The 17,853-nt window shown below is 36.3% G+C and overlaps 1 protein-coding gene across 1 annotated transcript; it reads left to right on the forward strand.

The window, feature by feature from the left end:
* Positions 1-307: 307 nt before the first annotated feature.
* LOC129718047 (protein unc-13 homolog 4B-like) lies at positions 308-16,919 on the forward strand. Its single transcript, XM_055668449.1, has 11 exons — positions 308-863; positions 2,263-2,506; positions 11,775-12,112; positions 12,178-12,349; positions 13,389-13,981; positions 14,136-14,360; positions 14,423-14,924; positions 14,976-15,461; positions 15,527-15,972; positions 16,483-16,682; positions 16,745-16,919. Exons 1-11 carry the CDS (start codon positions 784-786, stop codon positions 16,867-16,869), a joined length of 3,411 nt encoding a protein of 1,136 aa, XP_055524424.1. The 5' UTR covers positions 308-783; the 3' UTR covers positions 16,870-16,919.
* The last annotated feature ends 934 nt before the right edge of the window (positions 16,920-17,853 follow it).

Consider the following 17,853-nt stretch of genomic DNA (forward strand, 5'->3'; position numbering starts at 1 on the left):
AACACTGTTGGCCAGTGTCCCATTGCCACTGAAACATTAATTCCAGGGCCGAAAATTCCTGCATCAGTTTATGTATCTATTTTTGAGCCATTTGTGAAAAATATCGTTGAACCGTGAACTGATACACAGTCATCATGCATTTATCGTTAAGAAGAGTTAGGGTGGAAATTTAAATTTTACTTGTTTTACTAGACATATTTTAAACTGCTTCCCTCAAAACAGTCATATTGCTTTTCGGCGCAAACCGCTATTCCTAGAGTAAAGCCGGTTTTCTCGATGTTAATAGACGCCGCTTCGTTCAGAATGCTTTCAACAGCCGTCATCGCAAGCCGCGCTTGAATGCGCCCCGAGTTGTTGGAGTGAGACGTGCTTGGAATTCCCCCATTAAAAGCTCTGCGAAAAAGGCGGAAGAATTGTAACTATAGTCTCGTTGTATATTAAAATAAAAAGTCAACGCCACAGAATATTTAGTGAAAGAGTTTAATGTGAGGCCTGGCAAACGCGTAAAAGAAACAAGTTGTATACATTAACACGAGTTGATTCTGTAGTGCAAAAATAGAACCATTTTATAAATATACAGTGTAAAGTGTAAAGAAGTGTATAAAGAAAATCAATTCACAACGTTGATTACGTCTGCGACAAAGATAAATCTAGGATCTATATCATAGATCAGTGCACCAGCCAGCATGGCAATGAAGGCTGTTGCATAATGAATTTTCATGTGATTAGTAAAGTTTTTATTTACGCATCAATGAATGATTATATGCGATGATATAGTTTACAATGTCCCAAGCCAGATTGACTAATTATTTCGATAAGAAGATGGAGGCGTTGCGAGCCAAGAGAAGCAAAACAAGCAACAAGTATGTATGCAATACATGTGCGTTAAAACATCAAAAACGTATCGGGATTTCCAAACTTCATTATAAATTTTAAAATGGTTTAAGTTCGTTGAAAAACCGGTTAGCGATAGTTAATAATGCTGTATATATAAATATATAAGATAGCGTGGGTAGATGAGAGCAAAAAAATGAACGTTCACATGCTTGCCGTTTGTATACACCAATGTTGCATTTTCAGCTCAGAAGGGGTACACCCCTATATTAAATTATTTACATTCTTGAAATACTAAAATTGCTGCTGGATGTGAAAAGTCACGTAGTTGATGGCTATTAGCCATTTAAATTCTGGAGAACGTATCCATCATTTTTAGAATGATGTTTTTTTTATTTATTTATTGGATACCTTATTGTACATTAATGATGAACAACAGTTTAGAACCCGAACTATACCTTGCATAGATATGATCATATTCATGACATGGTCGGCATGCGACCAGACCGATCCAAGCGCTATTATTTTCCAAATAATTGAGTTATTAACAACAGTAGATGTAAAAACTATTTGAACAGCTCATAATGATACTATGGGTGTTCATGTCGAGCTCGTAATCAAATACCCAGCCGTAAAAATACTCACCTCCATTGACGAGTAATGGAAGATACACAGTTTACGGCTGGGTATTCGTATACGAGCTCTATGTGAAGACCCCTACTATAACAAACATTTCTTTCTAGCCGCTTGCAGAAACCATACGGAGTGGTTAATGTTTTCGGCGCTTGGTTCGATTTGCCTGCAAGCCGACCAATAACACTCGGCTTTTATGGTTCAAGACAACTTGGTGAGATACAAACTGTTTAAGAGAACATGAATCATTGTAAACAAATACTGTCAACAAAGATTAGTTGAATAAGTACTGTTTGAACTTGTACTAGAGGATCAACAAAAGTTATATAAGATAAACCGGATTGCTTTCTTATGTGATTATCGCGTGTGGTTATTATTCATTATTGATACGATGTGAATTTCTCAACATTATGACAATACAGTTATAATGGGAATCCCCATCATAACACACGCGAAGTAGAAAAAAAATCTTGCTCCGGTTGCTTGAATACACTGTGGGGTATTCTTTTATATATATTCACTAGTATGAGACTGTGTAAATCAGCCTGCGCCAAGATTCCATGCGCAATACGTCATTACACGAGAGCTCAAAGATAAGCATCATGACGCATATTAGAACACATAATTAATTAGCTGGTACCATGCATTTTAAAATGTTCAAGAGTATGGCCATGAAAATGATGATTTGTTACATATGAAAATACTCTCGTAAATTTAATATACGCTATTAAGAAAATTTATCGCTCTACATCTTTACCAGCTGACTAAAACAATAAATTTGGTTTCCACTTTTAGGTCCTTGGCAAAGGAATCATTTTTTGAAAAATTCGGCATACTTTTCAAGGAACGATCCAGCCAGTTTCTACTGCAAACCAAGCAAGAAGTTGCCCCACTGGATGATTCAATCGAAACTCAGGAGCTAATTGCGACTAAAAAAACGAGGTCAGTGATTAATCCATCATCTGGCACTGATGTCGATGTAAAGCACCATGTTCCCACAACAAGTGCAGGAGATGCTGTGCCATGCGAATCAGTTTCTGTAAGTCTTTAAAGAACTTCTTTGTTTCACGGCACCTCAGAGATTTATTATAATCAATCGTAATAAAAAATAATTACACCTCATTCCATCTCAAGTGTGCAAAAAACAGACAAATGTGTCAACGCACTTCTCAGATTTGGCTCAAAGTTTGGGGAATATTTATACAAATCCACTATGAAAAAGCTGTTTGTCGTCAAAAAACCTTATTTTCTTTTATTTACTACAAATATATAATAGTTATCTAGAAATGAATGAATAAAACTCGGGTTACAGCATTGTAAAGAAATAATGTCAAGTTATCTTTAATTCTGTATCTATAAATACGAATGTCTGTCTATTTGTTCCTTATAGACTCAAAAACTACTGAGCCGTTTACCGTGAAATATAGTGTACATAGTTGTTTTCGAGTACGGAGAGTAACACTAAAATATAAGTTTTTCTCTAGGCAAAGGGGTTTTTCGGGTTTTGAGCGTGAAAACTTTCTTCCCGATAACCTTGCAAATTTGTATACAGATATTTTTGAGTCTGCGATGCTTTTTTGCGACGTTACCAGTGGTGGGCACCGCTAAACGAAAATTTAGCGACGCTAATCGCTAAGTCGCTAACCGAAAAATTTAGCTCGATAATCGCTAAACGCTAAACGCTAAACCCACATTAGCGGAACTTTCGCTAATCGCTAATTGCTAACTTTTTAATATGTAAATAGTCATATCGCTATATTTAATGCTCGTGTTTTGTCAGATTTGGACCGCTTTGATCTGTTTGGTTAAACAAACGAAAACAATTACTTTTTGAAGTTATTTACAGTAAGAGGTTCACGAAACGGTATTCATATTTGATTTTGTAAAAACAAGAATAACAAAAGTTATTTAGCTTGCATTGAAAATAGATACTCTTAGGAATGTTTTCATAAAAACTCAAATATTATCTGAATTGAAGAAGTAGAACCAAAGTTGTCATAATTTCAAGCGCATTGTAATTTACCAAAGTTCTTGGTGTGCCGAAAATTCAATCTAGACCTTGTGCTTGTTCTTCAAAATGCTCCTGTGACTTGTACGATAGCTAGAACTCCATTCTAGGGTAAAAAAACTGACAAAAGTAACTTTCGCAGTAAAGTATGTTCATCTTTCGAAGCAATTTACGTACGCCATCTGCTGATTCACAATTTTTCTAAATATTTCTATTGTCGCTTCTCTACAAAATTTAACGAATTAGCGATTAGCGTTTCGAAGGCCAAAATTTTAGCGACGCTAACAGTTTCGCTAACCAGCTCAAAAATAAGCGAAATCGCTAATTCGCTAACTGAATTTTAGCGTCGCTAATTAGCGAATTAGCGGAATGGTGTCCACCACTGGACGTTACTGTGTCATGTTATACCTTCCTGTATCGAAGAGGCATTGCATGGTGTGGAAGGGGGGGTGGGGGTAGCGATATTAACCTTTGATGATTTTAAAACTGCTGTATCGATCAGCATTAAATTCGGCATGTAGAATCTATAGCAGCTGATTTTTTCCAACGACTTGGAATTTTGAACATTCCATTAGCGTGACAAGAATAGAGGAGATAAAATTGTTATTTGTAAACTCCTAATAACCTAACTTGATCACCTTACCACTTTGTATAGGTGGGTTCTCAAGTGTTTCTATAACATTGGTTTTCCTGTGTCTCAGTGACGTAATAAGGAGGGGGTTATTAAATTTTCCGTATCGTATCGGCCCAAAGGGTGTTATCTTTGTATTGGTTTCCAACGGATTTCCTTCGTTTTTTTGCAATAATCAATTGGAAAATTAGTTACGCCTCCATCAGCAAAACAATTGTAATGTTATGATAAGAACTATTGAAAAATGTCGAGACATGTTTTGAGCTCAGATTTCGACCAATTAGAGCTGAAAAGAAGGCCAACATGGGTATTTTCAAACACAATACAACATTCAAAATACATTCAAATACAAATACAAATACAAATTTTCGAAACCGAGGTTATATCTAGAGACTGGAAATTAACCCGAGATGTCAAGGTGACGTTCTCCGGATTCTGTAAAACGTTTTAAAAAGGCCCAATACCACCCAATATGAATATTCCTCAACCTGAATAGTACCTGGACCGGAAATCGAATCCAGACGCCATTTTGAAATCCAATATGGCGACTTCCAATTTCAGAAAGTTATCAAATACTGCTATTTTTGAACAAAAATATGTGGTAAGCCAATATGTGGTAAGCAAATCGGGTTGTATAAAACATCTGGAATATTCCTCAACCTGAATAGTACCTGGACCGGAAATCGAATCCAGACGCCATTTTGAAATCCAATATGGCGACTTCCAATTTCAGAAAGTTATCAAATACTGCTATTTTTGAACAAAAATATGTGGTAAGCCAATATGTGGTAAGCAAATCGGGTTGTATAAAACATCTGGTCCCATGATGAAGCGTATATGAAGTTTTGATGACTGCAATAAAGCTGGGGCAACTAGCTATAACACATGTTTGTAGCTGTTCTTAGTAAATTGTTATAACCGCATGGTCGGCATTAAAGGTTTTATGTTTTAGTTGTATCATATACTAAACAATTTTGATGTAACCAATTTTTTTACTTGGGAAGTATGATGCATTAAATTTTATCTTGGTTTCATTTCCCTATGACAGGGGTTTAATTCGGACAGTGTCGTTGAAACAAAATTGTGTAAATTGCAATTTCCATCTCGATTGATTAATGAAGATATTGTTTCCTTTAAATTGTTTTCGTGCATGTGAAAACAGATACCATAAAATATATATGGTGAAACCGGCCGCGAATTTTATCGCAAATGATACGCGCCGCATGGATTCTGTAGGAAATGAATCTATAATTAATATTTAATTCCTCTGAACAAAGGTGATGATCAAATAAATGCCATGATTTGGAGTATTTTGTTAAATGTATGCCGCTATCTAGCATTAGATTTTCAAAACTATGGTGTAGTTTCGTGATTCTCGTAAAATAAAATGCTGATTTCAGATATAATTACAAAAGTTTGCAATTTTTCCATTAAATACGCCATGTTGTTTCAGAATAAAACCTCGGACGTATTTAAAGTCTTCGTCATAACCAATTCTCTTAATTTGATCAGAAAATAGCATATCATAACCTAAGTAAACCTATCATAGCAATCGTTTGGCTATGTTCCAAACATCAAATTTTATACAAGCCACAATCATAACCTACATGGCGGGTTGCCATAACAAATTCTGTTCAGAATAAAATTACAACTTGGAAATTTATCTTAGCTTTAAGAGGGACTATCATACAACTCCACGGGCCATGTATTTCTGGTTTTATTTGGTTGTTATGAAATATAAAACAAATTTATGACCGTTTTTGAAACTGTGAAAATAAGCAGTAAATGCTTTTTTTCACACAACAGTTTTTTGACACGGCACAATTCTAATTAATGTTTTATGGAGCCAATTAAGTCTAATGCCTTATGGTCTAAAATATCTTATAAGCTAAAGACAAATTTTTTATCCTCGCTGCCGACTACGAGCTGAAACTAAATCTATTACTAAAACTAACATGGTTTTTTTTGTCCGAAATTCGTTTCGCTGTTAAATGGGTACCTTGATGCTCAAATAACTATAAACAAGGAGCATGTATGGCAAGTTTCACTGAGTGAGGATATCACGAACTGGCACATAGGGCTGTATTCCCCGGGCCCTGAGGGTATCCAAAAGTAGAGATCTGGCACCGCGGAATTCAGCACACACCCAAACCACGTGTTCAATGTTTTGATACCCCGATCCACAAACGCAATGATTACTGCTCGCCAGCCCAATACGCAGGAGATGTGCATCTAACCCGTAGTGGTTGGACATAATCCGAGACACCATGCGAATGAAATCTCGTCCTACTTCCAACCCCCGAAACCAAGGTTTGGTGGAAACCTTGAGGATGATGCTGTGTAGGCACCTCCCCAGTTCTCTCTTATCCCATGAGGCCTGCCAGTTGATAAGTGTACTCTGACGTAAAAATTTTAAAAATTCATTGTAGGCAATTGGTCTGTTGTAAATATCACCGTTTGTTGCGCCCACCTTAGCCAAAGTGTCCGCTTTCTCATTGCCCGGAGTGGAACAATGAGAAGGGACACTAAGGTAATCTGAGAAGATTTTTCGGATAAAGCACTCAGATGTTCCCGTATTTTCCTCAGGAAATACGGAGAGTGCCTTACATCCTTCATCGATCAGAGAGCCTCAATAGAACTGAGACTGTCCGTAAAGATGAAGTAATGGTCCGTGGGCATTTTTTCAATAATCCCTAAGGTATACTGAATTGCAGCCAATTCTGCGACGTAAACAGAAGCAGGATTACCAAGCTTGTAGGAGGCGGTAAAATTATTGTTGAAGATACCGAAGACAGTGGCCCTGTTGAGAAGTGATCCATCAGTGTAAAACGCATTGTCGCAGTTGATGTTTTTATATTTGTTATAAAATATTTCAGGGATCTGCTACACGCGTAAGTGATCCGGGATTCCACGAGTTTCTTCCATCATGGATGTATCGAAAAACACAGTAGAAACAGAAGTATCTAACAGGTTGACACGATTGGAGGTGTATGAGGAAGGATTTATACTTTGAGACATGTGATTGAAATACACAGTCATGAAACGGGTTTGAGAATTAAGTTCAACTAGCCTATCGAAATTTTCAATTACCAAGGGGTTCAAAACCTCACATTTGATGAGAATACGAGTAGTCAGATCCCAAAAGCGGTCTTTTAATGGGAGAACGCCCGCCAAACTTCCAAACTCATCGTATGAGTCGAATGCATGCAACCTAAGGCAATACGCAAACAACGATACTGCAATCGTTCAAGCTTGATTGAATGGGTGTTTGCAGCGGAGCGGAAGCAGAAACACCCGTACTCAAGCACCGACAATATCGTTGTTTGGTAAAGCCTTATAAGGTCTCCTGGGTGAGCGCCCCACCATGATCCAGTAATTGTCCGGAGAAAATTTACTCGCTGTTGACATTTTTTCATCAAATACCGAACGTGACATCCCCAGGTGCCTTTTGAATCGAACCAGACACCAAGATATTTATATACCAAAACCTGAGAAATCGTTCCACCCATTAACTATAAGTGGAGCTGAGCAGGCTCGCGCTTCTTAGAAAAAACTATTATCTCAGTCTTCTCCGGAGAGAATTCGATACCTAGCTGTAAAGCCCAAGCAGACAAATTGCCCAAGGTATCTTGCAATGGTCGTTTCGTTTACGAACCGACGCCAATATCCGCGTTTCTTTGCTAGGACCAAGCTTTTGAACTTGGTCTCAAGCTCCAAATACCGCTTAAAGTCGTCGGGTTTACGTTTCACCCTAAAGAAGGCCTTAAACGCGTCGGATTTTTCCGTGTAGACATCGATGCACTCTTTGTCCCAACACGGAGTGGAAGGCCGTTCTTTGATCGTCACGCCGGGCTATTTCTTCGTTTGGGCTTGCAACGCGGCATCGAGAATCAAGCCCGCGAGAAGGTTGTATTCTCCAAGATGTTGAATCGACTCGACAGCTTCTGAAATCATTTCCTCGTATAACTTCCAATCGATATTCCGTGTGAGGTCATACGGAATATCAACAGATCGCGTGCGAGTTGAACCATTATCAATTAAAATTTGGATAGGCAAATGATCGCTACCGTGGAGATCAAGGACTACCTTCCATATGCAATCCAACTGTAGCGATGTCGAACATAAAGATAAATCTAAAGATAAAGAGCGCGCTGGAGGTTTCGGAACGCGTGTCATATCCCCGTTGTTTAATACAGTAGGTTTCCGGTTTTTGCAACAAAATTTTAAATTTCAGTTGCCAAAACTGAAACCGTGCCAAAAAAGGAAACCTTTTTTGTCATCAATATATTCGATTTGAGACTTAAATATTATTATCAAAATTTATTTATTATATGATTTAATGGGTTTTTAACAAAATTCGTCTTATATGACGTACAGTAATAACAAATTTCAAATTTGTCGTCACTTTTATTCTCTTGCAGCGCTTGTACAACAGCGTCTGTGACGTCTAACTCTCTGTTCCATTTAAAAGCAAATGAGTGTAAAAGACGGCTGGTTTTAGATTGCCAAACCTGTTATATACGACAGTGCGTTGTTTACAGTTGGAGTCAAATACACGTTAAATTAAAGTTACCCATTAATAAGAGAAATTTCACCCATTTTTGACAAAGTTGCACGATTTTTTATTGAGTAAATTTTTCACCCATTTGATGAGTAACAACTACCAATTAGTCTTTTGATAAATTTTCGATTTTCGAAATTTAAATTTTGCGTTTTGTGAAATATCATTCCAGAGGAACTGCACATAGGAGTAAATATGCTTCAAACCTGATCAAAAGTGAAAAACTCAAAGTAAGTCAACTTTGTGTGTAGTGTTTCATTTTGAAGTGTGATGTTTGCTTGATCATTTGACAGCTTGTCAACATTCAAAAGTTATGTTTACGGTCGTAACGAGAGGTTTGAACTGACCCCAATTGAACAGTTTTCTGTGGATGATAGTGACGTTTTGATACCGTGAACTAAAATATAACGTTTCGAAGATAAACAAGCGATTTCTAAATAAAACAACGATGGAGATTGTTAAAGAAGGTTAATCGAACAGAAATGGGTACTTAGCGCGTAAGGTAATCGCTCCAAATACTCTGGTGTTTGTCAAAATCAATATTATAAAATCAAAAATATTAGTTTTTACAAGTTAACTTAAAATGGAAAAAGTTATGATTCCGGTAATATCTGGTTGAACGGCTTATGTTGCGTAATAGTGCCAATATTTTGGGTTATAAAGCAAAGCCTTGGTGCCGTATCGGAACTCGACCTTCTGTTTATTATACACAGACTTCGCAGCCAACTGCTTAGTGTACAGGACAATGCGGGGCTAGCGCTACAATCCTACTGACACTAACAGTCTCTTCCGAGCCGAGACTCGAACCTACGACGACTGGCTTGTACGGCCAGCACCGTTCTTCGAGACCAGCTGGGAGAGATTTTGGGTTATATTGATGAAAAAAAAACCTTTCGGATGATTCTGGTTTCGTGTTTTATAGCTCTGTAAAAATAATCAAGAAATAATTTTATTTTCGCCTTTGGGATAGTTGTAGCCATGGTTACAAAAATGAAACTTTGTCAAACGATGGAAAAGTGTACCGAAAAGTCATTTAATGATAAGTTCAAGTATATGGATGAATTTTGAGCCGAACATGACTTAATTTAGATTTAATTATAAGAACGGGCACACTATGCAAAAATATACCCAGATCCACTCATAAGTTTTTGTTATCACTATATGATACATTTTCAGTGCAACAAAATTAATAAAATAATTATGATCAGGTTTGATGTTCTAAGTGTTTCACTGTGCGGCATTTCAATAGTGTTGGTAACTGAGCTCAGACGTAAGATGTTTTCAGTTTCAGTTCAGAACGGGTGTCAAAATCAGCTCAGTTTGTTGTGTAAATCTTTGTATACTATGTACTATAAAATGTTGCCAAAAACGGAACCCTTTTGTTGCCGAAATCGGAGTGTGCCAAAAACGGAGCATGCCAAAAACGGAACATGCCAAAAACGGAAACCTACTGTATTGTCATGTCGAAGTCGTCGCAGAGGTTATAGATCAAAGAAGAACGGTTATCATTTGAAGGGGAACCCCAAGCCACGCTGTGAGAGTTAAAATCTCCCAAAATCAAACGTGAGGAGGGAAGAAGCTCTATTAAATCAAAGAGCAGCCGTTGCCCAAGCTGTGCTCTGGGAGAAATACAAATTGAGGCAATACAAAGCTCTTTACCTTGTATTGTCATTTGACATGCGACAGCTTCGACGCCTGGGACCGAGGGGAGGTAAATACGATAGAAAGAATAGCACTTCTTAATCCCTGGAAGTACTCCTCCGTAAGGGGTGTCTCGGTCAAGGCGAATTATATTAAAATCATGGAAGTTAAGGTCTACATTTGAACTGAGCCATGTTCCACAGAGGGAAAATGCATCGCATTTATGCTCATTAATCAAAACTTTAAATGAATCAATTTTGGATATGATACTTCTACAATTCCACTGTAAAATAGAGATAGAATCCTTCATCTCAGCCGATGAATTAGCCATCGAAGGATACAATCGCTGCAAGGAAGGGGCCATTTATCAGTCAACTGCTTCAAAAACGTTTTAACTGTTGGTAGAAATGCCAGCAGAAGACTGTAAAGAGGATCAGTTATGTTAAAAATTTCAAAAATCCAGTCACAATATCTGAAAACTTCAGCATTCCAGATTCTGGCTGAATCTTGAACGAAAAAGAAGGAACAGTTGGGTTTTTCGATGTTCCTGGAAGTGCCGAAAACTCCTTACTTGAATTCAATTTTGCCAATCCCGGAGGAGTTTGCTTCTGATTTTCTACAGCACATTTTGCATGTTGTAGGATAAATACAACGATACACCGTGCCCCAGTGCTGAGTCGTGAAAATTCCAGTTCGAAAACATCCTCGACCTGATCGGGAATCAAACCCGATATCACAAAAGTGTGGGAGAGCTAGCCGATCGACATCCTAACCACAGAGCCACGGGGACCACGTTTGGGTTTTTTTTTTTGGAAATTGATATTTCCACAACCGATTATATAATATTCAGCTGAAATTTCTTCACTTTGTTGCTTGAACATTAAGGCATCGACAAAACACTTTTCAGATGTTTTCCGGATTTTGTTTTGGTTTTCCACAATTGAGTTTTTCACTGTTTGTTTTACACTACAGGGAGCCCAAGCATTAAAAAATGCTCGCAGAACATTGATAAATGGTACAAAAACAATGTTAGCTACTAGAATAAGTTTGTCAGCTCTAAAAAAATTATTGGAAAATTGTGTTTTTGAACACATTTGTGCGAAACGTTTTCCTCTTTACGGGATGGTTTTTATAATGTTATGAACAACTTTCAAATAGGAAAATAAAAATGAATAGCATTCTACACTTATTCAACCATGGCTAACATCTCAACCGGGGATAAACTCGGTAACTCTGTTACAAGCTACTATACCAAAGTTCTTGAGAAATCTTGCGAAAAAGTTGTAAAATACTTTCGGAAATTTGTTCATATAATTTGCTGTTTTATCAATGTGTTCATCGATTATTTTAAAAATAAGAAAAAATTTATGTGATCTAATTTGAAGATAGCGTTTCAGGAATTTCGTAATTCGCGAATTTGGTGGTTTTGATAGTGTATAAATATAAATATTGACATTTTTTTTCAGAATGAAGAACTTTACGAAAAAGTTCTGCTGGAAATCATTAACGGGAATTTCAATGTTCAGGAATTGTCCGAGAAAACTCTGTTTACCTACGCTCAAGATGTGTTCAAGATGAATGATAAAGCTCACGAGGAAATCCTTAAACGTACACGATTTAAACCAACTTCAGAGGTGTACCTGCGAGCTGAGATTATTGAAGCGAAACTCGTGGAACATCCAAATCTGTCGAAAAATATGAACCCTTTTGTGGTGATGTTTTTGCAAAATGATCTACCGGATAAAATGAGAAGTTCTATTCAGAAGACTACAACAAATCCTGTTTGGAAAGAAAGTTTCACACTGTAAGTATAATCTTGAAACGACATAGAAGGCAGTTTCTAACATTCTTCATCTCGTCAACTTTCAGACCAGCTATAGAAAAAAGCAATGAAAATCTCATATTAGAGGTATATCATCATGAGAGTAACATGAAGAAAATTACTAAAACTGCTAGAGTCTGTCGAAAATATGCTTTTAATTGCATCAATCCCAAATCATCTTACCATAAACTGATTGGAAGAACAAGCATTCCCATTGAGGTAAGATTTTAAAGGGTGGAAGAGCCTAATTGGCCTTAACTACAGTTCAATGGAATCACAGAGGATACGTAGCGCATTCAAAAATGTTCAATAAACGGAAAAACCACTTAGGTCCTAAAATCCGCGTAAATAAGTTTATCTTTTACATGTTTTTAATGATACAGTCATCCCAGTATTATGGGTCACTTTTTGACTCTCTCAGTATTATGGGCCAATGCTCGACGAACATTTTTTTTGTTTGTGATTCCGACAGTGAAGTTTACATACATTATTATAATATTTTGCTTGTTTTTTTTTTCATATGTTATAACAATAGGGGCCTGATATAATTGGAAAACCCAATTTCGTGACCAGCATTATGGGCCAATGTTTAGCAGCGTATAAGAATGGTAAAAAAAAAAACAAAATTTAGAGCGGGTATTTCATAATTCGATATATTATGAATATATAGAGAAAAGTTGTTCACGTCCATTGAACTTTCATTTTACTATTAACAGTTATTAACATATGTTAAAAACCAATACAAAGCGTAGATTGACCCATAACACTGGTTGACCAATGACCAATTTCGATAAAGAGTAAAGAGCAGAGTTTCTTTCTCCTGCGAATCAGGAGGAATATAAAAAAGCCAGATAAAATCAATTAATACTCGGGAATTTGGTTTTGTAAATTCAAAAGATACTTCGGATAACCGATTTGGAAAAAAAAACCATCATTCCCAATATGACAAACAACACCAAGAACACTTGAAGGATTTTACGTAACTAGATTACATAACTGGATTACGTAACTTTTATGATTTTTTAAGCTATATTTTTGCAACAAAGTTTGTACTAGTTGTTAATGAGAATGTTCGACAGTTTTGAAAAAATATATTCTTTAGGAATAATTTTACAGCATACAATTTGGTGTAATTTTCACTTGTGATACAATAAATGAAAAATTTCAGTGCTAATCCTTCATTATTAATGACAAGCTTCTAAGTCATTATTTTGGTGACAAAAGATTTTTATGTAATTTTATTTTCTTGATTTTGCAGTCTATCACTTCATCCGGTCTGATTATGTGGTATACGTTGAACAAAAAAAAAAGGTCTGAACCACAAGGAACGATTAAATTAAAATTTCACTTCAGCTCCGCTCAAAATAAGGAAATGGCTGCAAAAGAGCATGAAACTCTCACTAGAATGTTTTTAGAATACGAACTTCAGAATTCTAGCGTAGCTCGATACTGGTGGTCAGGTAAATTTACAGCCGCAGGTGAGGCTATACTTAGGCAGCATGCCCTTTGTGCTGATCTGTGCGACATTCAAAAAACCCTCATCTACTGGAGTGCCTACACTACCGTTCATGCAACATATCGTATAGCTTTTAGTTTATTTGAAAATTTGCTAAATAAAATTTGTATATTCATCAAAAGTAACAACGTAAAACAAGACGATTTGAAGACATTCTGGAGTGGTGTAAGAGATATTTTACCTTCTTGCTTTGCTGTTATAATGAAATTGAGGAAGCGAATTGCTGGCGACAAAGACATTGTGAAGACTGTGATCTCCGTACTCAACATTTTGTCCCTTGTAGACAGCATCAGGGAAACGTGTGATATTAATCTCTTTTCTGTGCAGGACTATGAGTAAGTGAATCAGTTTCCTTTTTTTATTTATATACATCATCAACCATCATAACCGGCACAAACTGTGCATCAAATAAAATAAAATTTCAAATATCGAAATATCGTCAGTTCTTCAAAAAATATTTCAAAGTTTTTCTCTTTTTTTTACACACAGACATTTCAATTATCAACTTCAACAAAATCCACACATTACAATCCATGATATAACGGTATTGGCTATACAAAAAGGTGCTAAGCTATGGTTCCACGAAGCCATCACCAAAATGGCTCTGGTGACTTTATTGGATGAAGAAAAGCTTAGTAATTGTATTGGATTGATTCAGATTCTGCAAAGTGATATTATGCGTGCATCTAGCTATTATAATGAACCGTTCAACAGGTAAAAATAATTAAAAATAATTTATATTATCCAGTACTATTACAAAAATTAATAATTTTCAGCATTATGAACATCAACTACACTCGCGAACTGTGTAAACAACACGAAAATAGTGTTGTAGTTTACTTGAAACCAATTGTCGAAAAGATTTGTAAAGGATTCAAAAAACTTACAATTCGTATAGATCAGCACAATCGAGTTGGCGAAATGGATGCCTTAGATATGAGCAGTACCGTTTTTGAATTGTATATAAAAATGAAGTTATTTTTTAATGAAACTGAAACTGAACTCAAAGGCGCTCACAATTCCGAAATCATAAATTTTCACAAATGGTTTAGTGGTGGGATATCACATTGGTGTGAAGTGTTTGCATTAAAAACTTTGGCCCGGTTGAGTCAAGCAATTGACGAAGATTCATTGATACCTGAAAATGGATTAGAACCAAAGCAATCATCATCCGCTGCGGAGTTTCTGAACATTGTTCGTCAAATTAAAACTTTTTGGCAGCAGTTGGACTGGCCGGATCGACAAGAGTTGAATCGATTTTTAAAAAAAAGTATAGGGGTAAGAAACGAAAATAAAGGAAATATCAAACATTAACATTTGTATTTCTAGGATATATGCAGCTGCTGTGTTTACTATGCCGACCGAATTTCAGCAAAACTGAAACAGCCGGAACATAAAACTCGTTTGGATCTACCCACAACGATCGATCTGATATCCAAATGTGCCATTGTTAATTCAAATTTATCAATACTGATCGATGTTCTCAATGTTCTTCCAGCAGATTTTGGTTATAGCCAATCACGAATCAATGACATAGACCCTCAGGATTATATACTTCCTATCAAAGGCCTAAACAACTGGAAAACAAAAATATTAATACTAATGGTCAATCACTGTGCGTTGGAAATTAAGCATAGTATGGCAGATGCACTGTTAAAATTTAACCAAATTAGACTAAACATTGAGTGTTACGCTAAGCAAACATCAGAGCTAATACGAGAAAATTTTGATAATGATGATCTTAGATTTGTACAGCAAACACTATGCAATACAATAACAACGGAGTTCAGTGATGTCATTAGGACTGTCATCGAGGTATTCATTTTATTTGGTCGAAATACTAAATTGTAATGTTAATCGATATTTTTCGTTTTATTCAGAAAAAATCTCCGATTTCATCTTTTGCGAATTTGAAAGACTTCTATAGAATAATTGCCCAAACTTACCTTGCCGGTATACAAATCCTGCAAGATGACCACGTTCTGCGGGAGAAACTTTACCTGATAGAGAAGCAGTTAGACTTATACAGTAGCAGCACACGCGACTTAATTCATCAATATTACCTCGCTTGTCTGGAGGCACAAAATCTTCTTGATGAACCAGAACGAGGCACACTCACTGTACGATGTTGTATTCGTAATAGTGTTCTCGATATACAAATCATTGCAATAGAAAATATTAAGCTTCCTTTAGACTTCAAGGGAACCAGTGACTCATACGTGAAAATCAATTTAGCTCCAGGTTATAAATTTTCTAACATACAGATGCCGAAAACACGAACAAAGTTAAAAAACAGATCACCTACATTTAATGAGAAGTTTTCACTGTAAGTACCTATTTTATTATCAGTGCGACGCGAAAACTATGTTCACTTGAGACACTGTAACTTAGGCGGCATTCATAAATTACGTAACGCTCATAGGGTGAGGGGGTATCCTTGAGCGTTACGATTTGTTACACAGGGGAGGGGGGAGGTGAGTTAAACGTTACGTAACGTAAAATCTCTGAAGAGATTCTCCAAAAACGAGCATTTTTATCAAGGAAATCCTTCTACAGCGTTACGTAGTTTTTATGGGGGGGGTAGGTGTTGGCGTTACGTTTCGTTACATATGGGGGGGGGGGTTTGCGTTACGTAATTTATGGATGTCGCCTTAACTGAAGAAAAACTGCCAAAAAGAACATTTTGTTCCTGTCCATTCAATGTTCTTCTTCCTCATATTAATAGAATTATCCAGAATCAGAAACTGGAACGAGAATTGCTAGATATTAACGTTCAAGGTCAAAATTGACAGTTTTAACATTTTTTTACCCTTTTTAATACTATCTTCTGTTCCAGAAAACTGAACAGTGAACAGTGCCAAATTGCGGATGCTCTAGTTGTATTCAATGTAAAGATCTCTGAATTATTAGGTTTAAGTCAGAGGTATGTCGGCGAGTGTTTCCTACGACTAGATTGCATTCCGGTTGTGAATGCGGATTGCGACAACTCCAACATCGATGTACAGCACTTATTCCTAACATTACCAGAGAATATAGGTAAGCAACCATAAATTTAGAGATGTAATAATTGAATAATCATTTGAATATTATTTTTACAGAATCTGATAGTATCCCAGTACTTGAATATCGCCAAAGTGATAAAGAAGCAATTCAGTTCTTCAAGAAACTGAAACAAAAACTCGGTAAAGCAGCCTATACCGGTAGCGTAAATAGTATTTTTTAATGATCTTGAATTCAAATACTTTTTTGAAAATATAAAGCATTTACCATCAAGCTCAAATCCCGAATCATTTTCACATTCTTCCAACACATTTAATTGGGTTTTTAAACTCGGGAAAGCCGTTCTTGAAATACTTACCAATTCTTCCAATACAACAAACGTTACAGCAAAGGGTTTTCAAAAACAACTAAACATTCTTCATGTTAAGTTTTAATAAAAAAAAATAAACTAAATAACCAGTGCCATGAAATGGTTTTCTCCTGCCCAATTTCACCACCATTGTGTTAATTAACGACGTTTGGGAAGGTGACTTACTTATGCGTGATTCTGTAGATATTCTGCCGCAGAAAATCTGCTGATGTTGGCTAGAATTGAACCTAGAGCAGTTGGTAGCAGATGGTGCTAGTGTTTTTTCCCCTTGTAGAAGCTTATGACCACTGCTACCATTAGTTAGATATATTGTGGTATACTCCGCGTTAATATAGGGGAACTGTTCGATGATTCATCTCAGCCCATATATTCATCTTATATAGGGTTACCATTTGGTCGGAGTTAAAAATCAGGACAACTTTTTCCGGTACAAATTTGATATGCGGTGTTTCCTTTTTTTGAGGTATTAATAAATAAAACACGTAATTTGAGATTTACACTTCAAAATACACCACTCATTTATTTATTTAAAGTATTTCTCGGACGATACAATTTTGCAACTTTGATTGATTAGGCATTAGTAGTTACCTAAAAAATGCAGCATACGTAAACTGTTTAAAATTGGGTCCAAAAGTTTTACACGGTTTCTGATTTTTATATATCAATTGAAAGAGTGCAATTTTCTGAACAAAACGTGATTTTTAGAAAATGTTTATCGTTGTCCTTTGATTATTAAATGCCGAATAACAATCGAAATACCTTGAATGACAATTCTCCCATATATCGTACGTGTGCGAAATGTCAGTTAAGACATTTCGAGCAGTTTTTTATTCTTAA

Source organism: Wyeomyia smithii, chromosome 1, assembly GCF_029784165.1.
Source record: "Wyeomyia smithii strain HCP4-BCI-WySm-NY-G18 chromosome 1, ASM2978416v1, whole genome shotgun sequence".
Taxonomy (NCBI): Eukaryota; Metazoa; Arthropoda; class Insecta; order Diptera; family Culicidae; genus Wyeomyia; species Wyeomyia smithii.